The sequence below is a fragment of the Salvelinus alpinus genome, chromosome 8, assembly GCF_045679555.1.
Source record: "Salvelinus alpinus chromosome 8, SLU_Salpinus.1, whole genome shotgun sequence".
In the NCBI taxonomy this organism is placed as follows: Eukaryota; Metazoa; Chordata; class Actinopteri; order Salmoniformes; family Salmonidae; genus Salvelinus; species Salvelinus alpinus.
In genome coordinates this window covers 16218916-16243944 of record NC_092093.1, presented here as the reverse complement: position 1 = coordinate 16243944, position 25029 = coordinate 16218916, and the positions used below count along the sequence as shown (strand labels likewise).

General features: G+C 43.8%; 1 protein-coding gene across 13 annotated transcripts in view; it reads left to right on the top strand.

Moving 5' to 3' along the window:
• LOC139582627 (myelin transcription factor 1-like protein) overlaps positions 1-25029 on the top strand; it is a 111781-nt gene that overhangs the window by 48487 nt on the left and 38265 nt on the right. For 11 of the 13 annotated variants that reach the window (XM_071412780.1, XM_071412783.1, XM_071412781.1 and 8 more), the window contains 4 exons: positions 9740-10257; positions 11261-12430; positions 22882-23016; positions 23908-23998. In XM_071412780.1, coding sequence (XP_071268881.1) covers positions 9740-10257; positions 11261-12430; positions 22882-23016; positions 23908-23998 — 1914 coding nt within the window. The remainder of the gene's footprint in view (positions 1-9739; positions 10258-11260; positions 12431-22881; positions 23017-23907; positions 23999-25029) is intronic. The other 2 variants (XM_071412784.1, XM_071412789.1) reach the window with 1 other exon arrangement.

Genomic DNA, 25029 nt, shown 5'->3' with positions numbered 1-25029 from the left:
CGCCCGAACCCACTGTCCCTAGGCTGTCATTGAAAATAAGAATTTGTTCTTAACTGACTTGCCTAGTTAAATAAAGGTAAAATAAAGGTAAATAAATCATCCTTGAGATGTTTCTACAACTTGATTGATGTCCAATTGTTTGGATATGATTTGGAAAGGCACGCACATGTTTATATAAGGTCCCACAGCTGACAGTGTATGTCAGAGATCGAATGAATTGTCCGTAGAGCTCCGAGACAGGTGTCTGCAGCATTGAAGGCCCCCAATAACACAGTGGCCTCCATCATTTTTAAATGGAAGAAGTTTGGAACCAAGACTCTTCCTAGAGTGGGCTGCCTGGCCAAATTTAGCAATTGGGGGAGATGGTCACTCTGACAGAGCTCCAGAGTTCCTCTGTGGAGATGGGAGAACCTTCCAGAAGGACAACAATCTCTGCAGCACTCCACCAAGCAGGCCTTTACGGTAGAGTGGCCAGACAGAAGCCACTCCTCAGTAAAATGCACAATAGCCCGCTTGGAGTTTGCCAAAAGGCACTGTAAGAACTCACGGGCCATGATAAACAAGATTCTCTGGTCTGATGAAACCAAGATTGAATGTGGTGGTGGTGGTGGCATCATGGAGTGGAAGACTGGATCGTCAGGATCAAGGGAAAGATGAACGGAGCAAAATACAGAGAGATCTTTGATGAAAACCTGCTCCAGAGCACTCAGGAGCTCAGACTGGGGGCGAAGGTTCACCTTCCAACAGGACAACAACCTTGAGCACACAGCCAAGACAACGCCGGGCAAGTCTCTGAATGACGCAGCCAGAGCACAGACTTGAAACGGATCTCTCTGGAGAGACCTGAAAATAGATGTGCAGCAACACTCCCCATACAACCTGACAGAGCTTGAGAGGATCTGCAGAGAAGAATGGGAGAAACTCCCCAAATACAGGTGTGCCAAGATTGTAGCGTCATACCCAAGAAGATTCAAGGCTGTAATCGCTGCCAAAGGTGCTTCAACAAAGTACTGAGTAAAGGGTCTAAATGTGATATTTCAGTTTTTTTGTATTTATACAAGTATTTATACAAGTGTTGATGTCATTATTGTGTGTTAATTAATTGATGGGGGGGGACCATTTAATCAATTTTAGAATAAGTCTGTAACGTAACAATATGTGTAAAAAATGAAGGGGTGTGAATACTTTCCGAATGCATTGTATACAGTGAGTTTATAAAACGTTATCAACTCCTGCTCTTTACATGACATAGACTGACCAGGTGAATCCAGGTGAAAGCTATGATCCCTTATTGATGTCACTTGTTAAATCCACTTCAATCAGTGTAGTTAACGGGGAGGAGACAGGTTAAAGAAGGATTTTTAAGCCTTGAAACAATTGAGACATGGATTGTGTACGTGTGCCATTCAGAGGGTGAATGAGCAAGACATTTGAATCGGGTATGGTAGGTGCCAGGCGCACTGGCTTGTGTCAAGAACTGCAACGCAGCTGGGTTTTCACCCTCAACAGATTCCTGTGTGGATGAAGAATGGTCCACCACCCAAAGGACATCCAGCTATTTTGACTGTGGGAAGCATTGTGGGAAGCATTGTGGGAAGCATTGTGGGAAGCATTGTGGGAAGCATTGTGGGAAGCATTGTGGGAAGCATTGTGGGAAGCATTGGAGTCAACATGGGCCAGCATCCATTTGGAATGATTTTGACTCCAAAAAAGGGGGGGTGCAACTCAATATTAGGAAGGTGTTCTTAATCTTTTGGTATACTCAGTGTATATATTTTTTGATATGGTAATATAATGGTATAAGGGTTTGTTTTGTAGACTGTTTCTGTTGATTATTTTACCCCCTAACTGTTTTCAACTGTAAATCTCATCCAGATGTCTTTATATAATTCATGAATTTCAGTGCTTTTTTTCTTTGAAGCACTAGACTGCCTCTTTAACCACCTGTGTCTGTGTCACACAACACTATGACTTGAGATTGTCTTCTCTCCACCTCCTCCGCTGCTAAAAATTCAAAGATGACATTTACACCTATCGCGGGTATGTGTAGGTCAGAAGTGTGTGTGTGTGTGTGTGTGTGTGCGTGTGCGTGTGCGCGTGCGCGTGCATGTGTGTGTGTGTGTGTGTGTGTGTGTGTGTGTGTGTGTGTGTGTGTGTGTGTGTGTGTGTGTGTGTGTGTGTGTGTGTGTGTGTGTGTGTGTGTGTGTGTGTGTGTGTGTGTGTGTGTGTGTGTGTGTGTGTGTGTGTGTTTTGTGGGGTGGCTGATGATGAAGATTGCAGTACATTTGTCTGATAGATGTTCTTGTTTAGACACGTCTGAGGACCTAAGCTGAGGAGGATTGATTCATCCTGACTCATGATTTTACTAGTACTTCCTTGAGCTTTGACTCTAAGCCTCACCATTGCAGCATGGGAAATGTAGTTGAAATGTATTCAATAAATGGATCTGCTTCTTTTCTGTCCATATATTCAACATAGTAAATACATAATACAAAACATATTATTCAAATTAAATACTTTGACCAATCAAGCATGCTTGTCAGATAATCTTATTGCTGAAATTCCATAATTGTAGTCTTCAGGAATGTTTGTCAATTTCGGTGATTCATATTCTATGACTGCAGCCTGTTTGTTGCGGTCTGTACATGTCAGATAAGCTCCATCATAGAATGTGGTCTTCTATAGACACTGATTGTGTGCTGCCTGTGCAGGAGGGAGGAACAGAGGGCGCCTGCGCTGCGGTGTGATAGACAGACGGAGCCCTCCAGAATACAGAATACCAGCTCTGCTTTTGTTATGCTTTTGGGGAGGGAGGGAGGGAGGGAGGGAGGGAGGGAGGGAGGGGGGGGAGGAGGGAGGGAGGGAGGGAGGGGGAGACAGGGAGGGAGAAGGAGAGAGAGGGGTTATGTCTGTCAGACAGAATTACTGCTCTCACTCTCTCTCTCTCCCTCTATCTCTTCTTCTCTTTCTCTCTCTCGCACTGTCTGTCTGCTTGGATGGCAAATCCAACTCCTGAGGGGGAGATCACCATAGCGACAGTGCTGTGCTATGCATGCCTGTGGATGCTGCTGCAGTATAGGCACAGAGAGCAGGGCGCTCCTATGGAAACTCATATACGGCAAGCCCGCTGTCGCCATCATGGCAATGAGCAGCTAGTGCACAGTGTTAATGATGGGATGGATAGAGCTGGAAAATGCCTTTTGTAGCCGGACAAATTAAAAGTTGTATGTCTTGCTTTGTCCCAATTCTCACAGGGGCAAAAATTCATAAAATGTTACACTAAGTGAGACTAACGATTTATAAGACATCAGTCCCTTGGAATTGCTTTTCTTGTTTGTTAGGCAGAGGTCGCTGTTTTATTACTACTTTGACTGAGCTGGAATTGATATGCCTCGAAAGAGGCTACTTTGATGACAGTAGATCTAGAAAAGGTTGAGGTTCCAAATGGTTGTGTTCTAAAAAGGTTCTAGCCTCAACAGTTGTCTAGAGGCATTAGCTAGAGGAGTTAACCAGAGGTTGTGTTCTAAAGGAGATTTCTCTGAGGGAAGTCATTATTATTTCCACAGCATATACTTCTCTTATACCCACCCTCTCTTTCTCTCGCTCTATCTCTCTCTCTCTCTCTGTCTTTCTAAATGTAATTTAAATTCAATTTCAATGTAAGGGTCTTTATTGGCATGGGAAACATATGTTAACACTGGCAAAGCAAGTGAAATAGAAAATAAACAAAAGTGAAATAAACAATAAAAAATGTACAGTAAACATTACACTCACAAAAGGTGTCTCTATGTCTATATACAGTGTTGTAATGATGTGCAAATGTACAAAGGGAAAATAATAAACATAAATATAGGTTGTATTTACAATGGTGTTTGTACTTCACTGGTTGCGCTTTTCTTGTGGCAACAGGAAACATCTTGCTGCTGTGATGGCACACTGTGGTATTTCACCCAAAAGATATGGGAGTTTATCAAAATTAGATTTGTTTCAGAATTCTTTGTGGGTCTGTGTAATCTGAGGGAAATATCTGTCTCAAATATGGTCACAGATCAGGTTCCACCTCATTTTGTGGGCAGTGTGTTTTCTCTTGTGAGCCAGGTCTGCCTTCGGCGGCCTTTCTCAATAGCAAGGCTATGCTCGCTGAGTCTGTACATAGTTAAAGATTTCCTTCATTTTGGGTCAGTCACAGTGGTCAGATATTCTGCCACTGTGTACGCTCTGTTTAGGGCCAAATAGCATTCTAGTTTGCTCTGTTTTTTTGTTAATACTTTCCAATGTGTAATTCTTTCCAAGTAATTATCCTTTTGTTTTCTCATGATTTATTTGTCTATTTGTGTTGCTGTCCTGGGGCTCTGTGGGGTCTGTTTGTAAACAGAGCCCCAGGAACAGCTTGCTTAGGGGCAGTGGTGGAAAAAGTACCCAATTGTCATACTTGAGTAAAAGTTATGATACCATAATAGAAAATGACTCAAGTAAAAGTGAAAGTCACCCAGTAAAATATTACTTGCGTAAACATATAAAAGTATTTGATTTTAAATATACCTAAGTATCAAAAGTAAATGTAATTTTTCAAATTTACTCAAGTATCAAAAGTAAAAGTATAAATCATTTCAAAATCCTAATTTTAAGAAAACCAGTCGGCACCGTTTTCTGACTTTTATTTAGTTACAGAGAGTCAGGGGCACGCTCCAATACATACATATTTACAAACAATGCATTTGGGTTTTGTGACTCTACCAGATAACCAGGGATGTTCTCCTGATGTGTGAATTTGTGCGTGAATTTGACCATCAAATCGGAGGACATGTTTTCCGGTCCTCTGGCAGTCTCTATGGGGGTCCCACAGGGTTCAATTCTCGGGCCGACTCTTTTCTCTGTATATATCAATGATGTTGCTCTTGCTGCGGGCGATTCCCTGATCCACCTCTACGCAGACGACACCATTCTGTATACTTCCGGCCCTTCCTTGGACACTGTGCTATCTAACCTCCAAACGAGCTTCAATGCCATACAACACAATGCCATACAATGCCATACAACACAGTTGGAGGCCACATTCCGTGGCCTCCAACTGCTCTTAAACGCTAGTAAAACCAAATGCATGCTTTTCAACCGTTCGTTGCCTGCACCCGCCCGCCCGACTAGCATCACCACCCTGGACGGTTCCGACCTAGAATATGTGGACATATATAAATACCTAGGTGTCTGGCTAGACTGTAAACTCTCCTTCCAGACTCATATTAAACATCTCCAATCCAAAATCAAATCAAGAATCTGCTTTTTATTTCGCAACAAAGCCTCCTTCACTCACGCCGCCAAACTTACCCTAGTAAAACTGACTATCCTACCGATCCTCGACTTCGGCGATGTCATCTACAAAATAGCTTCTAATACTCTACTCAGCAAACTAGATGCAGTTTATCATAGTGCCATCCGTTTTGTTACTAAAACACCTTATACCACCCACCACTGCGACCTGTATGCTCTAGTCGGCTGGCCCTCGCTACATATTCGTCGCCAGACCCACTGGCTCCAGGTCATCTATAAGTCCATGCTAGGTAAAGCTCCGCCTTATCTCAGATCACTGGTCACGATAACAACAGCCACCCGTAGCACGCGCTCCAGCAGGTATATCTCACTGATCATCCCAAAAGCCAACACCTCATTTGGCCGCCTTGCCTTCCAGTTCTCTGCTGCCTGTGACTGGAACGAATTTCAAAAATCGCTGAAGTTGGAGACTTTTATTTCCCTCACCAACTTTAAACATCTGCTATCTGAGCAGCTAACCGATCGCTGCAGCTGTACATAGTCCATCTGTAAACAGTCCACCCAATTTACCTACCTCATCCCCTTACTGTTTTTATTTATTTACTTTTCTGCTCTTTTGCACACCAGTATCTCTACTTGCACATTATCATCTGATGATTTATCACTCCAATGTTAATCTGCTAAATTGTAATTATTCGCTCCTATGGCCTATTTATTGCCTACCTCCTCATGCCTTTTGCACACAATGTATATAGACAATTTTTTTCCCCTACTGTGTTATTGACTTGTTTATTGTTTACTCCATGTGTAACTCTGTGTTGTTGTCTGTTCACACTGCTATGCTTTATCTTGGCCAGGTCGCAGTTATTTTTTGTGTTTTGTGACTCTACCAGATAACCAGGGATGTTCTCCTGATGTGTGAATTTGTGCGTGAATTTGACCATTTTCCTATCCTACTGTGCATTCAAAACGTAACGAGTACATTTGGGTGTCAAGGAAAACGTATGGAGTAAAACGTACATTATTTTCTTTAGAATATAGTGAAGTAGTGAAGTAAAAGTAAAATTGGCAAAAATATAAATAGTGAAGTAGAGTACAGATACCCCAAAAACTACTTAAGTAGTACTTTAAAGTATTTTTACTTAAGCACTTTACACCACTGCTTAGGGGGCTCTTCTCCAGGTTCATTTCTCTGTAGGTGATGGCTTTGTGTTGGAAGGTTTGGGAATCGCTTCCTTTTATGTGGTTGTAGAATTTAACAGCTCTTTTCTGGATTTTGATCATTTGCGGGTATCGGCATAATTCTGCTCTGCATGCATTATTTGGTGTTTTACGTTGTACACGGAGGATGTTTTTGCAGAATTCTGCATGCAGTCTCCTTCTCTCTCTTTCTTTGTCTCTCTCTCTCTCTGTCTGTCTGTCTGTCTGTCTGTCTGTCTGTCTGTCTGTCTGTCTGTCTGTCTGTCTGTCTGTCTGTCTGTCTGTCTGTCTGTCTGTCTGTCTGTCTGTCTGTCTGTCTGTCTGTCTGTCTGTCTGTCTGTCTGTCTGTCTGTCTGTCTGTCTGTCTGTCTGTCTGTCTGTCTGTGTCTCTCTCTCTCTCTCTCTCTCTCTCTCTCTCTCTCCCTCCACATAATTACAGCACAATCCTTCTCCAAATTGTCTGCAGTGTGTATGTGGCTTAATTACCTGTGGAATTTTAATTGGTGTGGCCTGCCTGTGGGAGACGTTGAGGTGTCCAAGGTCATACTGAGTGGAGCAGGCACACATACACACACTGAGACAGTCAACAGTCCACAGTTTGCACCCGCAAGCTATCTGCCTGACAGCTGTAGGATAAAAGGAAGAGAAGAGAGAGAAGACACCAGTGCAAAATAAAGAAATGTCAGATGTATGCAAAGGAAAATGGATTCTTCTCTGATCACAGCCTGTACTCTCCCTGAAAATGTATATTTTTGTTGTTATTCTCTAGTCTGTGTAGCTGAGTCAAATTTTATTAGTCACATGCGCCGAATACAACAGGTGTAGACCTTACAGTGAAATGCTTACTTACGAGCCCCTAACAAAGTGCAGTTTCAAAAAAATACGGATAAGAATAAGAGTAATTAAAAACAATATATACAGGGGCGTGTCGGTACAGAGTCAATGTGGAGGGGCACCATACTAGTTGAGCTAGTATGTACATGTAGGTAGAGTTAGGAAATGGATAGGAAATTGATCTCCCAGTTGCGCTTGATATGTTGTATGTGGAGCAGTTCTCTATGTGTGTACCCTAATCGTTATGTATAATTCCAAATGGAGTAAAAATAGAGAGGCCCATTAGCTGGCAACGTGTCCTTGTTGTGCCGGTTGCCGGTGGCCCTTCAGTCTAACTGAGACAGTAGATTTGCACACATTAGGGCAGGCTAGGCCGGATCCATTGGCTGAGTGGGAGGGGCGATAAACCACAGTAAATAGAGTAGAAATGTGGGCCATTTTCCAGCCCAATGACTCCTAACCAAGCATGTGAGCGGTGGTGTAAAGTACTTAAGTAAAAATACTTGAAAGTACTACTTAAGTCATTTGTTTAGGTATTTGTACTTTACTATATTTTTGACAAGTTTTAAATGTATTTCCCTACATTCCTAAAGAAAATAATGTACTTTTTACTAATTTTCCCTGACACATTTCCCCTGACACCCAAAGGTACTCATTACATATCAAATGCTCAGGCAGGACAGCAATGTGGTCTAATTTACCCACCTATCAATATATATCAATCCCTACTGCCTCTGATCTGGCGGATTCAATAAATACAAATACTGCGTTTGTAAATGATGTCTGAGTGTTGGAGTGCCCCTGTGGAATCCACACTGAGTATCCCTCTGTTTCACTTTTGTTTCACTTCAACAATGGTGAAACAGGCAGGGCAATGTTGAGTGTGGAATCCAGGCTACTACTACTATTTCACATCCACTCAAAGAACTGTGGCATCTCATCACTGTCTACTCTAGTCTCATTGATAAAGAACAGCAACCTTCAACTTTTCCTTCCAAACTATAAATAAGCCCCTAGATATGGAAATAAAGTCATTGATTTCCTGACATCCACATTAACCTAGCGTTATGCGTCCCACTAGCGACGACATCCGGTGAAATTTGAGGGCGCGCAATTCAAATAAATAATCGTAATATTAAACAATCATGAACGTACAAGTATCTTATATCATTTCAAAGCTTACATTCTTGTTAATCTAACTGCGTTGTTAGATTTACAATAGGCGTTACAGCGAAAGCATACCATGCGATTGTCTAGGGCGGCGCCCCACATCAAGGGTCCCAGCTACAACATGAATGGTCGTTTTGTTAGATAAAATCCTTCTTTATATCCCAAAAAGTCTGTTTAGTGTGCGCCATCGATTTCAGTAATCCACTCGTTCAACATGCAGACAAAGGAGTCCAAAAAGCTACCGCTAAACTTCGTCCAAACAAGTCAAACGACTTTCCTATTTAATCCTCAGGTACTCTAAAATGTAAATAAACTATAATATTTCATATGGAAAGTAGTATGTTCAATAGGAAAGCAAAATTAGTAAGTGCGCGCCCTCTCCCTCGCACGCCCAAAGACTGATATTGTTCCGGTGCTCTCTTCACCAAAACTACAAATTCTTGCTTGTTTTTCAAAAAACCTGAAACCTTGAATAAAGACTGTTGACATCTAGTGGAAGCCATAGGAATTGCATTCTGGGAGACGGAATTACAAAGGAACAATATGTTTCCATTATAAGAGCCTGGGACCTCAAAAACAATAAAAAATTCCGGTTGGTTTTTCTTCGGATTTTCGCCTACCATATCTATTCTGTTTTAGTCTCAGACATTATTTTAACAGTTTTAGAAACTTCAAAGTGTTTTCTATCCAATGCTACCAATTATGCATATCCTGGCTTCTGGGCCTGAGTAACAGGGCACGTCAGTCAGGCGGAAATTCAGGAAACTAGACCCTATCCCAGAGAGGTTTTAAAACCATGCATAATTTCACTCACTGTTTTTTAGCAATTAAATGGAAATCTCTCAACAGCTAATGATTATTATGGGAATGTAATTGAGGGCTGGTTGTGTAATTGAGGGCTGGTTGAATAAGCATTGGTTTTACATTTTGGAGGCTGAGTCTTATAAACGATGTCTGCTGTGTTTTCGAAATGCAGTGGCTTTTGGGAATGTAATTTAAGTAGAGAATGCATTTTCCTGTATGTATGTACAATTGGTTAGAAAATATATATTTCAATTCTTGTTTAGTTGACATTATGCAATGATTGACGTCCTCTCTGAGCCTGTTGAACTGCATTATGAATCCTCCAGATTTGAACTGATATAGAAGTCATTAACATTGTGCCAGATTGGCTATATCTGGCTATAACACATCTCTAGAGATACAGAACCCTTATCTCATTAAGGCCATTGAACAAATCTCTACTCCTCTGATGTCTTGTATTTAGTGTCTATGGTTGCCCCCTGGCCAAAAAGAGGAAGACCCAGGAGAAACAGCCTCTGGAGCCTGCCCCCAAGAGGAGGCCCTTCTTAACCCCTCCCGACCCAGAGGAGGACACTGTTGCCATCTTCCCCTGCTATGAACCTGAACCCATGAATGAGAGGGAGGAGAAGGAGCAGGGGGAGTTAGAGGGGGAGATCCAGGAGGAAGGGGAAGAGGAGGAAGGTGAGGGAGAGGAAGAGGGAGAAGAGATGGAGGAGGAGGAAGGATTTTCAGAGGATAACGAGGAGCAAGGCGATGAGGAAGGGGAAGAGGAGGAAGAGGAGGAAGAGGTGGAGAGGGAAAGAGAGGTAGTAGGGCCAGTAGAGGTAGAACAGGTGGAGGATGGGATAGAGGAAGATGAGGAAGCAGAGGATGGGGATGATGAAGAGCAAGAAGAAGAGGAGGAGCAAGAGGAGGAGGATGATGAGGGCGACGAAGATGAACATGAGGAAGAAGAGGAGGAAGAAGTGCACCATGAGCCAGGTGAGTGCATATTTCCAATGTTTCTGGGGAAATAAGAGGGGGTGATAGAGTTGGGTGGAGCTGGGAGTTATTTGCTGGACTAATAAGCTGCCACTAGAAATGAGGTCCCTGAATCAAAGATATACTTCTAATCAAAGTGATGCACCTTTGATGTGGCCAGTGAGAGCCATACCCAATCATGGAGAGATGGAGGCATAATACCTCAGAGAGAATAGAATTGGTGAAAGGGGTCTGTCTGGGCGGAGGGAGAGAGGCATGATGGTCTCTGTGAGCATGTGGCCAGTAAGGTCCTCAGGAGGAGGGGGGTGTAATAAGTGGTTCTCTACCTTCGGTGCACCAGATGCGCCTGCTCTCCCCCCATCGGCACTCCATCTTTCTCTGTCTCCCTCTCTCTCTCTCTCTCTTGTCCTCAATCGCTTCTGACAGTGCCTTCAAGAGCCATCGAGAGAGGAGCTCGCCGAGTTATTAACCCCCCCCCATGGAAATGCCTTCTCCGAGGACATTTTGTGCTCCCGAACCGGAACACCTCATACGCCTCTTTCATTCCCTCCCGCGATCTCATATGCCGCTGTCCCTAAAATCAACACTGAAACGTATTATTACAACCACATTGACTCATGATCCATGATTAGTTGAAAAGTAAATTCATTTGAATGAATGAATTAAAAGGCATTTGGTTTATTAGTCATACTAGATACGTTGGATTTGACTTTTACAAGTTTTATTTAAAGGATTTTATACTGGCAATGACTGGCCAAATATATGATGTACAACATCAAACTATTAATGCAAACATAATCCATTAAATGTGATGATTAATATCCAAACCATTGTACAGTAACTAATACATTGAAGGGCTTGATAGTAAAAATCACAGAACTGGGAGATCAAAGGCAGATCAAAATCTAACTAGATGGAATGTTTTTGAAAGATGTTGAATTTCATATTACTATCCCAAAGAATTAAACTATGATGGTCTTGTTCTTCATCTATCCAACTATAGTAAGGGCTGAAAGGTCTATCCTTCCTTTCATGACCACAGGGAACCGCTACAAAAATAGTGGACAATCAAGGCATCACTCGATGGGACAGAAGGACAACAACAACAACAACAGCGGCCCCGGTCCAAACATCGGCCCTAACGGGGAAGAGTATGAAAACTACGATGAGCTGGTGGCCAAGTCCCTTCTCAACCTGGGGAAGATCGCAGAGGACGCCGCCTACCAGGCCATGACCGAGTCAGAGATGAACAGCAACTCCTCCAACAGCGCCTGCGAGGACGATGATGACGATGAGGAAGAGGGTAGCGAGCGCGGCGAGAGCAGGAAGGGCAAGCTGAGCGTGGACCTGGACAGTGACGTGGTCAGGGAGACAGTGGATTCGCTCAAGCTGTTGGCGCAGGGCCACGGTGCCATGCTGCCTGAAGACGGCTGCCTAGAAGGGGTGGATGACGGCGAGCATCCCAACGGGCGGCCCCACCATCATGGGGTCAGGGGTCAGGCTGAGGAGAGCGAAGAGGAGGTGTGTCTCAACAGCCTGGAGTGTCTGAGGAACCAGTGCTTTGACCTGGCCCGCAAGCTAAACGAGACGTCTCCATCTGACCGCCCTGGACACCCGGGCCTGCACCACTACCAGGCGCATCAGAACCACCACCCTCACCAGCCCCACCACCACCTGCTGCACCAAACCGACCACCAGCACCATCAGGCTCAGCACCAGCCCCAGGACCACCACCACTTGCCCAGGTACGAGAGCTGCCAGCAGGGCCAGCAGCCAGACGAGCGTGGGTTGCTGGAGCGCAACTACTCAGACATGGTCAACCTGATGAAGCTGGAGGAGCAGCTGAGCCCAGCCTCAAGGACGGGCTACTCGGCCAGCTGCCACCAGGACGGGGATGAGGACACCACATCGGTGGCCTCGGATCGCTCGGAAGAGGCCTTCGACATGACCAAAGGCAACCTGTCCCTGCTGGAGAAGGCCATTGCTATGGAGTCGGAGCGAGCCAAGGTCATGAGGGACCGCATGGCCTTGGAGGGACATCATGCGGCGGTCCGGAGGGACAATCATCATCACCACCATCGCGGCGAGCACAGCCCCCGACAGAGCAGCGGGGCTGAGGAGCGCAAGTCCAGAATGCACCACGACGGGTCAAAGAGAGCATACTACCCTAAAGGTAACCACTTCCTGAAACTCTCAACACTCTCCCCATTCACACAATAGCCCCTATGTCAGCTAGTATCTTCACCCTGATGTGTACAGTATTGATGATGCACTCAGTGCCAACAGAATTTCGGTTAATTTTACATTTTTTAATTTTACATTTTTATTTCACCTTTATTTAACCAGGTAGGCTAGTTGAGAACAAGTTATCATTTGCAACTGCGACCTGGCCAAGATAAAGCATAGCAATTCGACACATACAGCAACACAGAGTTACACATGGAATAAACAAAACATACAGTCAATAATATAGTAGAAAAAAAAGTCTATATACAGTATGTGCAAATGAGGTAGAATAAGGGAGGTAGGGCAATAAATAGGTCATGGTGGCGAAGTAATTACAATATAGCAATTAAACACTGGATTGGTAAACGTGCAGAAGATGAATGTGCAAGTAGAGATACTGTTGTGCAAAGGAGCAAGATAAATAAATAAATACAGTATGGGGATGAGGTAGTTGGATGGGCTATGTACAGGTGCAGTGATCTGTGAGCTGCTCTGACAGCTGGTGCTTAAAGCTAGTGAGGGAGATATGATTTTTGCAGTTCGTTCCAGTCATTGGCAGCAGAGAACAGGAAGGAAAGGCGGCCAAAGGAAGATTTGGCTTTGTGGGTGACCAGTGAGATATACCTGCTGGAGTGCATGCAAAGGGTGGGTGCTGCTATGGTGACCAGTGAGCTGAGATAAGGCGGGGCTTTACCTAGCAGAGACTTGTAGATGACCTGGAGCCAGTGGGTTTGGCGACGAGTATGAAGCGAGGGCCAGCAAACAAGAGCGTACAGGTCACAGTGGTGGGTAGTAGATTGGGCTTTGGTGACAAAATGGATGGCACTGTGATAGACTGCATCCAATTTGTTGAGTAGAGTGTTGGAGGCTATTTTGTAAATGACATCGCCGAAGTCGAGGATCGGTAGGATGGTCAGTTTTACGAGGCTATGTTTGGCAGCATGAGTGAAGGATGCTTTGTTGCGATATAGGAAGCCGATTCTAGAATACATTTTGGATTGGAGATGCTTAATGTGAGTCTGGAAGGAGAGTTTACAGTCTAACCAGACACCTAGGTATTTGTAGTTGTCCACATATTCTAAGTCAGAACCGTCCAGAGTATTGATGCTGGACGGGCGGGCAGGTGCGGGCAGCGATCAGTTGAAGAGCATGCATTTTGTTTTACTTGCATTTAAGATCAGTTGGAGGGCACAGAAGGAGAGTTGTATGGCATTGAAGCTTGTCTGGAGGTTAGTTAAAACTTCTTATGGCTGCAATCCCGTTAACGGGATCGATATGACAACAGCCAGTGAAACTGCAGGGCGCCAAATTCAAACAACAGAAATCTCATATTTAAAATTCCTCAAACATACAAGTATCTTATACCATTTTAAAGGTAATCGTGTTGTTAATCCCACCACAGTGTCCGATTTCAAAAAGGCTTTACAGCGAAAGCACCACAAACAATTATGTTTGGTCACCGCCAAATCACAGAAAAACACAGCCATTTTTCCAGCCAAAGACAGGAGTAAAAAAAAGCAGAATTAGAGATAAAATGAATCACTAACCTTTGATGATCTTCATCAGATGACACTCCTAGGTCTTCATGTTACACAATACATGTATGCTTTGTTCGGTAAAGTTCATATTTATATAAAAAAAATCTCAGTATACATTGGCGCGTTATGTTCAGTAGTTCTAAAAACATCTAGTGATGTTGCAGAGAGCCACATCAATTTCCAGAAATACTCATAATAAACGTTATTTAAAGATCAAGTGTTATACATGGAATTTTAGATCCACTTCTCCTTAATGCAACCGCTGTGTCAGATTTCAAAAAAGCTTTACGGAAAAAGCAAACCATGCAATAATCTGAGGTCGGCGCTCAGAGCCCAATCAAGACAAAAATGTATCCGCCATATTGTGCAGTCAACAGAAGTCAGAAATAACATGATAAATATTCACTTACCTTTGATGATCTTCATCAGAATGCACTCCCAGGAATCCGAGTTCCACAATAAATGTTTGGTTTGTTCGGTAATGTCCATCATTTAAGTCCAAATTGCTACTTTTGTTAGCGCGTCACTAAAAGCAGACGAAATGTCAAAAAGTTCCAATACAGTCAGTAGAAACATGTCAAACGATGTATCGAATCAATCTTTAGGATGTTTTTAACATAAATCTTCAATAATGTTCCATCCGGAGAATTCTTTTGTCTTCAGAAATGCGATAGAACAGAGCTCGCTCTCACATGAACGCGCATGGTCAGCGCATGTTCAGCTCATGGTTGACCTTACTCAATCCCCTCTCATTCGGCCCCACGTCACAGTAGAAGCATCAGACAATGATCTAAAGACTGTTGACATCTAGTGGAAGCCGTAGGAAGTGCAAAATGACCCATAACCCACTGTGTATTTGATAGGTGATGAGTTGAAAAACTACAAACCTCAGATTTCCCACTTCCTGGTTGGATTTTTGGGACTGAGGAGCAGGCAGTTTAATCTGGGCACCTCTGGGCACCTTATTCATCCAAGCTACTCAATACTGCCCCGCAGCCATAAGAAGTTATTAACACAGTGTCCAAAGAAGGGCCAGACGTATACATAATGGTGTCGTCTGCGTAGAGGTGGATCAGAGAATCACCAGCAGCAAGAGCGACATCATTGATGTTTACAGAGAAGAGAGTCAGCCCGAGAATTTAACCCTGTGGCCCCCCCATAGAGACTGCCAGAGGTCCAGACAACAGGCCCTCCAATTTGACACACTGAACTCTATCAGAGAAGTAGTTGTTGTACCAGGCGAGGCAATCATTTGATAAACCAAGGCTGTTGAGTCTGCCGATAAGAATGTGGTGATTGACAGAGTCGAAAGCCTTGGCCAGGTCGATGAATACAGCTGCACAGTAATGTCTCTTATCGATGGCGGTTATGATATTGTTTAGGACCTTGAGCATGGCTGAGGTGCACCCATGACCAGCTCTGAAACCAGATTGCATAGCGGAGAAGGTACGGTGGGATTCGAAATGGTCGGTAATCTGTTTGTTAACTTGGCTTTCGAAGACCTTAGAAAGGCAGGGTAGGATAGATATAGGTCTGTAGCAGTTTGGGTCTAGAGTGTCTCCCCCTTTGAAGAGGGGGATGACTGTGGCAGCTTTCCAATCTTTGGGAATCTCAGATGATACGAAAGAGAGGTTGAACAGGCTAGTAATAGAGGTTGCAACAATATCGGCAGATCATTTTAGAAAGAGAGGGTCCAGATTGTCTAGCCCGGCTGATTTGTAGGGGTCCAGATTTTCCAGCTCTTTCAGAACATCAGCTATCTGGATTTGGGTGAAGGAGAAATAGGGGAGGCTTGGGCAAGTTGCTGTGGGGGGTGCAGAGCTGTTGACCGGGGTAGGGGTAGCCAGGTAGAAAGCATGGCCAGCCGTAGAAAAATGCTTAATGAAATTCTCAATTATAGTGGATTTATCGGTGGTGACAGTGTTTCCTAGCCTCAGAGCAGTGGGCAGCTGGGAGGAGGTGCTCTTATTCTCCATGGACTGTACAGTGTCCCAGAACTTTTTAGAGTTTGTGCTACAGGATGCACATTTCTGCTAATGCAGAACGCCACAGTATGTTTTTGTGCTGGTCAAGGGCAGTCAGGTCTGGAGAGAACCAAGGGCTATATCTGTTCCTGGTTCTAAATGTTTTGAATGGGGCATGCTTAATTAAGATGGTGAGGAAGGCACTTTTAAAGAATAACCAGGCATCCTCTACTGATGGGATGAGGTCAATGTCCTTCCAGGATACCCAGGCCAGGTTGATTAGAAAGGCCTGCTCGCAGAAGTGTTTTAGGGAGCGTTTGACAGTGTTGAGGGGTGGTCGTTTGACCGCAGACCCATTACGGATGTAGGCAATGAGGCAGTGATCACTGAGATCTTGGTTGAAAACACCCGAGGTGTATTTGGAGGGCAATTTGGTTAAGATGATATCTATGAGGATGCCCGTGTTTAAGGATTTGGGGTTGTACCTGGTGGGTTCATTGATAATTTGTGTGAAATTAAGGGCATCAAGCTTAGATTGTAGGATGGCCGTGGTGTTAAGCATGTCCCAGTTTAGGTCACCTAGCAACACGAGCTATGAAGATAGATGGGGGGCAATCAATTAACATATGGTGTCCAGGGCACAGCTGGGGGCAGAGGGTGGTCTATAGCAAGTGGCAACGGTGAGAGACTTGTTTCTGGAAAGATAGATTTTTAAAAGTAGAAGCTCGAATTGTTTGGGTACAGACCTGGAAAGTAAGACAGAACTCTGCAGGCTATCTTTGCAGTAGTTAGGGATAGAAATTTCAGGGGTTTAGGTGGACTTCCTAAGCCAGGATTCAGACACGGCTAGGACATCCGGGTTGGCAGAGTGTGCTAAAGCAGTGAATATAACAAACTTAGGGAGGAGGCTTCTAATGTTAACATGCATGAATCCAAGGCTTTTGCGGTTACAGAAGTCAACAAATAGAGCAACTGGGGAGTAGGAGTGGAGATTAACCTCTACATCACCAGAGGAACAGAGGAGGAGTAGGATAAGGGTACGGCTAAAGGCTATCAGAACTGGTCATCTAGTGTGTTCGGAACAGAGAGTGAAAGGAGCAGGTTTCTGGGTGCGATAGAATAGATTCAAGGCATAATGTACAGAATGAGGTATGGAATGTATGTAGACGTGATATTAAATGAACTCTTAAAGACTTAGGCTATCAGCCCCTGCTGAAAATAGGTTTCAACAGATGCCAATAGGGCCCACAGAAACAGAATTACGTAACATCAAGCTGAATAACTCGGATATCTTATTTAGCCCATGGATCTAGTAATATTGGACGTTTACTTGACCCCTTGCCCAGTAGTTCAGCTCCTCCCTTGGAGAGGACAGAAACATGTCCCCCTGCTGGTCTCCATGCTGCATATTGCAGTGGCAGCATCGACTACAAACTTATGTTGTTAAAATAGTCTGGTATGCTAACATCAGAGGCTTGGCTTGTCAGGCATGGGAGTGAGCCATCCCATCTCTGTGTATGCAGTTATTAATCCATAATATAGCTTCAGAGCAGATGAATGAGCAACATTTCAGACCGGGTCATTATGGTAGTATCAGAGGGGTGGTGGTGGTGATTCATGGTTGTTGGACGGAGATGCTGTGTTTTGAGTAACATTCCAAAGGACACAAAAGACATTGATCTGAAAGTTTAATACTGTAGCTACTCGTCTGCCATGGTCACTTCAATAATGTGTACGTACTGTTTTAGTCATTTCATATGTACAGTTGAAGTCGTAAGTTTACATACACTCAGTTTTTCAACCACTCCACAATTTTCTTGTTAACAAACTTTAGTTTTGGCAAGTCGGTTAGGACATCTCCTTTGTGCATGACACAAGTCATTTTTCCAACAATTGTTTACTGACAGATTATTTCACTTATAATTCACTGTATCACAATTCCACTGGGTCAGAAGTTTACATACACTAAATTGACTGTACCTTATTTTTTTTTATTTTATTTTACCGTTATTTTACCAGGTAAGTTGACTGAGAACACGTTCTCATTTGCAGCAACGACCTGGGGAATAGTTACAGGGGAGAGGAGGGGGATGAATGAGCCAATTATAAACTGGGGATTATTAGGTGACCATGATGGTTTGAGGGCCAGATTGGGAATTTAGCCAGGACACCGGGGTTAACACCCCTACTCTTACGATAAGTGCCATGGGATCTTTAATGACCTCAGAGAGTCAGGACACCCGTTTAACGTCCCATCCGAAAGACAGCACCCTACACAGGGCAGTGTCCACCCTACACATCACTGCCCTGGGGCATTGGGATATTTTTCAGACCAGAGGAAAGAGTGCCTCCTACTGGCCCTCCAACACCACTTCCAGCAGCATCTGGTCTCCCATCCAGGGACTGACCAGGACCGACCCTGCTTAGCTTCAGAAGCAAGCCAACAGTGGTATGCAGGGTGGTATGCTGCTGGCAATGAAATAGATTGGAATTCCAGAAAATTATGTCATGGCTTTAGAAGCTTCTGATAGGCTAATTGACATCATTTGAGTCAATTGGAGGTGTACCTGTGGATGTATTTCAAGGCCTACCTTCAAACTCATCTTTACTTGACATCATGGGAAAATCTAAAGAAATCAGCCTAGACCTCAGAAAAAAAGTTGTAGGCCTCCATAAGTCTGGTTCATCCTTGGGAGCAATTTCCAAATGCCTGAAGGTACCACCATCATCTGTACAAACAATAGTACGCAAGTATAAACACCATGGGACCATGCAGCCATCATACCGCTCAGGAAGGATACGCGTTCTGTCTCCTAGAGATGAACGTACTTTGGTGCGAAAAGTGCAAATCAATCCCAGAACAACAGCAAATGGCCCTGTGAAGATAATGGAGGAAACAGGTACACAAGTATCTATATCCACAGTAAAACGAGTCCTATATCGACATAACCTGAAAGGCCGCTCAGCAAGGAAGAAGCCACTGGTCCAAAACCGCCATTAAAAAGCCAGACTACGGTTTGAGAAATGTCCTCTGGTCTGATGAAACAAAAATAGAATTGTTTGGCCATAATGACCATCATTATGTTTGGAGGAAAAAGGGGGAGGCTTGCAAGCCGAAGAACACCATCCCAACCGGGAACCACAGGGATGGCAGCATCATGTTGTGGTGGTGCTTTGCTGCAGGAGGGACTGGTGCACTTCACAAAATAGACGGCATCATGAGGGAGGAAAATGATGTGGATATATTGAAGCAACATCTCAAGACATCAGTCAGGAAGTAAAAGCTTGGTCGTAAATGGGTCCTCCAAATGGACAATGACCCCAATCATACTTCCAATGTTGTGGCAAAATGGCTTAAGGACAACAAAGTCAAGGTATTGGATTAAATGTCAGGAATTGTGATAAACTGAGTTTAAATGTATTTGGCTAAGGTGTATGTAAACTTCAGACTTCAACTGTATATACTGTATTCTACAGTATTGTAGTCAATGCCACTCTGACATTGATCGTTCTATTATTTCTTAATTAAAATCTGTTACTTTTAGATTTTTGTGTATTGTTTGATATTACTACACTGTTGGAGCTAGGAACACACCAGCATTTCACTACACTTGCAATAACATCTGCTAAATATGTGTATGCGATCAATAACATTTGATTTGATTTGGTTGAACTGAAGATCAAATTAATCTTCCATAAACTTTAAAGATCCATACAGTATCAGGATAAGGTAAGACCCAGATGCAGACCGTGTCGAAGTAACAATGTTTATTACAGCAACAGGGCAAATGTACAGGACGGCAGGCAGGCTTAGGGTCAGGACAGGCAAGGGCCAAAACCAGGAGGACAAGAAAAGAGAGACTGGGGAAAAGCAGGAGCTGATACAAAAAACTATGGTTGACTTGACAAACAAGACGAACTGGCAACAAACAGAGAACACCGGTATAAATACACAGGGGATAATGGGGAAGATGGGCGACACCTGGAGGTGGGTGGAGACAATCACAAAGACAAGTGAAACAGATCAGGGTGTGACATAGAGGCGTCAGATGAATATATGCAGTAGCCAATGTTGGGTGTTATCACTGTTCATCTGAAGGGAAGAGGACAGCTACAGTGGGGAGAACAAGTATTTGACACACTGCCGATTTTGCAGGTTTTCCTACTTACAAAGCATGTAGAGGTCTGTAATTTTTATCATAGGTACACTTCAACTGTGAGAGACGGAATCTAAAACAAAAATCCAGAAAATCACATTGTATGATTTTTAAGTAATTAATTTGCATTTTATTGCATGACATAAGTATTTGATCACCTACCAATCAGTAAGAATTCCGGCTCTCACAGACCTGTTAGTTTTTCTTTAAGAAGCCCTCCTGTTCTCCACTCATTACCTGTATTAACTGCACCTGTTTGAACTCGTTACCTGTATAAAAGACACCTGTCCACACACTCAATCAAACAGACTCCAACCTCTCCACAACGGCCAAGACCAGAGAGCTGTGTAAGGACATCAGGGATAAAATTGTAGACCTGCACAAGGCTGGGATGGGCTACAGGACAATAGGCAAGCAGCTTGGTGAGAAGGCAACAACTGTTGGCGCAATTATTAGAAAATGGAAGAAGTTCAAGATGACGGTCAATCACCCTCGGTCTGGGGCTCCATGCAAGATCTCACCTCGTGGGGCATCAATGATCATGAGGAAGGTGAGGGATCAGCCCAGAACTACACGGCAGGACCTGGTCAATGACCTGAAGAGAGCTGGGACCACAATCTCAAAGAAAACCATTAGTAACACACTACGCCGTCATGGATTAAAATCCTGCAGCGCACGCAAGGTCCCCCTGCTCAAGCCAGCGCAAGTCCAGGCCCGTCTGAAGTTTGCCAATGACCATCTGGATGATCCAGAGGAGGAATGGGAGAAGGTCATGTGGTCTGATGAGACAAAAATAGAGCTTTTTGGTCTGAACTCCACTCGCCGTGTTTGGAGGAAGAAGAAGGATGAGTACAACCCCAAGAACACCATCCCAACCGTGAAGCATGGAGGTGGAAACATCATTCTTTGGGGATGCTTTTCTGCAAAGGGGACAGGACGACTGCACCGTATTGAGGGGAGGATGGATGGGGCCATGTATCACGAGATCTTGGCCAACAACCTCCTTCCCTCAGTAAGAGCATTGAAGATGGGTCGTGGCTGGGTCTTCCAGCATGACAACGACCCGAAACACACAGCCAGGGAAACTAAGGAGTGGCTCCGTAAGAAGCATCTCAAGGTCCTGGAGTGGCCTAGCCAGTCTCCAGACCTAAACCCAATAGAAAATCTTTGGAGGGAGCTGAAAGTCCGTATTGCCCAGCGACAGCCCCGAAACCTGAAGGATCTGGAGAAGGTCTGTATGGAGGAGTGGGCCAAAATCCCTGCTGCAGTGTGTGCAAACGTGGTCAAGAACTACAGGAAACGTATGATCTCTGTAATTGCAAACAAAGGTTTCTGTACCAAATATTAAGTTCTGCTTTTCTGATGTATCAAATACTTATGTCATGCAATAAAATGCAAATTAATTACTTACAAATCATACAATGTGATTTTCTGGATTTTTGTTTTAGATTCCGTCTCTCACAGTTGAAGTGTACCTATGATAAAAATTACAGACCTCTAAATGCTTTGTAAGTAGGAAAACCTGCAAAATCGGCAGTGTATCAAATACTTGTTCTCCCCACTGTATATTCAGAAACCACACTGAACTCGATGTTCAGGCATTATTTAACCTTATAATATGTGAAACTTAAGTTCCTATTATACTGAAGTAGTAGAAAACTGAAGTCATTTCTCCAGATAATTCTGCCCATTGCTCGTCGTCTTCCACAACACGTCTTGCCAACAGTAGCCACAGGATGTTGAATGGCAGGTGTCAAATCATGCAAAAATTGCATAACAAAATTACTATTATTAAGGACCACCCATTGTTGGTCATCACAGATATGTACTGTAATGGTATGTTATTAACTTCCATTAGCACTGGAAGCTAGTGGGGAGGTCTCAAGGAAAATTATGTATAATTTTAATCTGAAGACCATATAGCTGGCTGTACTAGTAAGACTCAGAGCTATATAAGGCTTTGGTAAGACCCTACAGATCTGGCAACGTGCTAGTTCTTTTTTCAAACGGCCATAATCACATTAGATAATCTATCATCAAGTTATTTAAATTCAAAGTCTTCATCATCAAAGGCAGGGACTATGGCCTTGTGTGGGGGAATTCATTTTTCTATTGTTGCCATGGGGTCAGGAATATTGATAGCTCTGTGATCCATTACTAGTTCTAAATAAAAACAATCCAGCTGTGACGCACAGAGACAATGCTCATACACACTGCCTCTGCTCAACATAGTTGGGATTGTTCCTTGTCCTTGGGGGGACCATTGAGGATTGGTGGAGATGGTAGCGATAGCGAGGCCCCAGATACACATATGGGAGAACTGCTGAAAAGCCAGTTTCACACAGGCTTAGTCATTCTGTGTTATCTCTACAGCAAGTGTACATTTTTTATGAAATATAGAATTGCATTTCTGGGATGTTGGGATTGAACAATTGCACAGATTTTCCGCAGCGAGCGTGGGGGGAATGTGGGGGGAACATGTATTGCCATGATAAACTGATAAATCAGGTGTGACTATAGTCTGTGTTTCTTTCTACCCCTCTAAATTTGGGGGGATAATATGGTTCAAATACAATATGAATATATGACACTCTAAATTAAGTTCGGTAAACAACAGTGGAATGGGACATTCCATTCATTTCGGTTTGTAGGGGTGACATGCTGTAGTAACCAGTCGAACGTTCACCTAGATAGATTACTTTTGAACACCCCCCCACCCCTTTTTTTTCTCCTTGGTAGATTCCTCTAGGGGAGACAAGAAGGAGAGTAAGTGTCCAACCCCGGGCTGCGATGGGACAGGCCACGTCACGGGTCTCTACCCCCACCACAGGAGCCTGTCAGGCTGCCCCCACAAGGACAGGGTGCCACCAGAAAGTAAGTACTGCAGACTACATTCCGTACTGACTGTGCTTGGGGGCATTTAGACTGTTTGTTGTCCTCCCGTAGTGCAATGTAGAACAACCTCTTTCTCATTTTCTTTTGAGTTTCTGGGTACCTCTTTTCCACTAAATGCCCTGCCATGGTTCTTGTTTTGGGTTGACACGTGAGGTCGTCCTCCGATCAGCACGGGGATGCTCTCTCTTTCTTTGCGTTCACCCTGCTTGATCGATGTCCATGCCTGCATACAAAGTCTCCTCTATAGATTTTATACATAAAAGCATTCACATCTCTTTGTGAGACTACTTATTTTACTTACCTCTATTCCTGCTTCTGTAAAGGAAATATATACTTAAGCAATAAGGCACGAGGAGGTGTGGTATATGGCCAATATACCACGGCTAAGGACTGTTCTTACGCACAACGCAACAATAATGGTCATATACCACAAACCCCAGAGGTGCCTTATTGCTATGATAAACTGGTTACCAACGTAATTACAGCAGTAAACAGAAATGTTTTTTCATACCTTTGATATACGGTCTGATAAACAATCAGCATTCAGGGCTCGAACCACCCAGTTTATAATATGTCATATGTAACATTAAATATCACAGCAAATGTCTGCCTAGATACCATTTTCAATTCTTATGGATTAGTCCATCAAGACGCTTCAGAATGACTAACAACACGCCGACTACTTTTGAATGCTGCTTGATTCAATCCATTATTTTTCTGCTGCTTGCATGAGCATCAACACGACAGTTGACCGTAACAGTGCATGACAATTTTTCTGCTCACTAACAAATGATAATTGGACAATAACCACTGACTCTGGGTGCTCCTAACCCCTCGCTGTCTCTCTCACCTCTCCCTGTCTGTCCTAAGTTCTTGCAATGTATGAAAATGTTCTAAAGTGCCCTACTCCTGGCTGCTCGGGGCGTGGCCATGTCAATAGCAACAGGAACTCCCACCGCAGGTGAGTGGCTGTCAACCAGGCAGGGCATGCAATGGCAGAGAAAATAAGAAATAAAATAATGGAATAGCTACCTTCATAGTCTGATCTCTTTGTTCAGGATGTAAGAGAGAGAAAAAAAGTAAAAAAGAGGAATATGTGGGGTTGTCATAGTCACTGGCTAACAGTGTATCTCAGGGTCAGGAATCCATTGTTTGTAGCTAGGTGTGTTTAGAGGCTGAGGCACGGTCTCCCAGTAGAGCAGCACTGGATGCTAAGATGAGTACATTCTGCATACTGCGCCACACAAACACACACCTATACATAATGTATATACTGTACACCATGGACACCCCTTCAAATACAAATGTATGTGGACACCCCTTCAAATTAGTGGATTCGGCAATTTCGGCCACACCCGTTGCTGACAGGTGTATAAAATTGAGCACACCGCCATGCAATCTCCATAGACAAACATTGGCAGTAGAGCGGCCTTAATGAAGAGCTCGGTGAGTTTCAACGTGGCACCGTCATAGGATGCCACCTTTCCAACAAGTTAGGTAGTCAATGTCAAACATACTGTATATAGGTATATAGGTACCCAGACAATAACACACACGATGCATACACTATGAATACACGATACAAAGACACACACACCTCCCTCACCATCCCCAGTTGCTGGAGGCAATGTTATATAGAACACGTCCTTTGGGACTGGCACCGTGTAGTCATTAGTAGTGTTGGGGAGCAGTGCATAGCAAGACGTATGAAAAAAAGAGAGAATTCTGTACGTGTCTCTCATTTCTCTCCTCCTCGCTGTTGTCATGGAAACTCGATGATACTGACAGCAGTCCTGTCAGTTTGTCACACGGTCCTCACCACTTTGAAATCCGCCTGTGCCTGTATGTGAGTGTGTGTGTGTGTTCCGGGGCTGGCTGTATCAATGTTTTATTTATGGCATGATATGAAACTATTAGGAGAGGCCCAGAGACCACATTCATCTCTCACACAAAAGCAGTGCCGGTGTGTATGTGAGAGTGACTGGTTTGTAT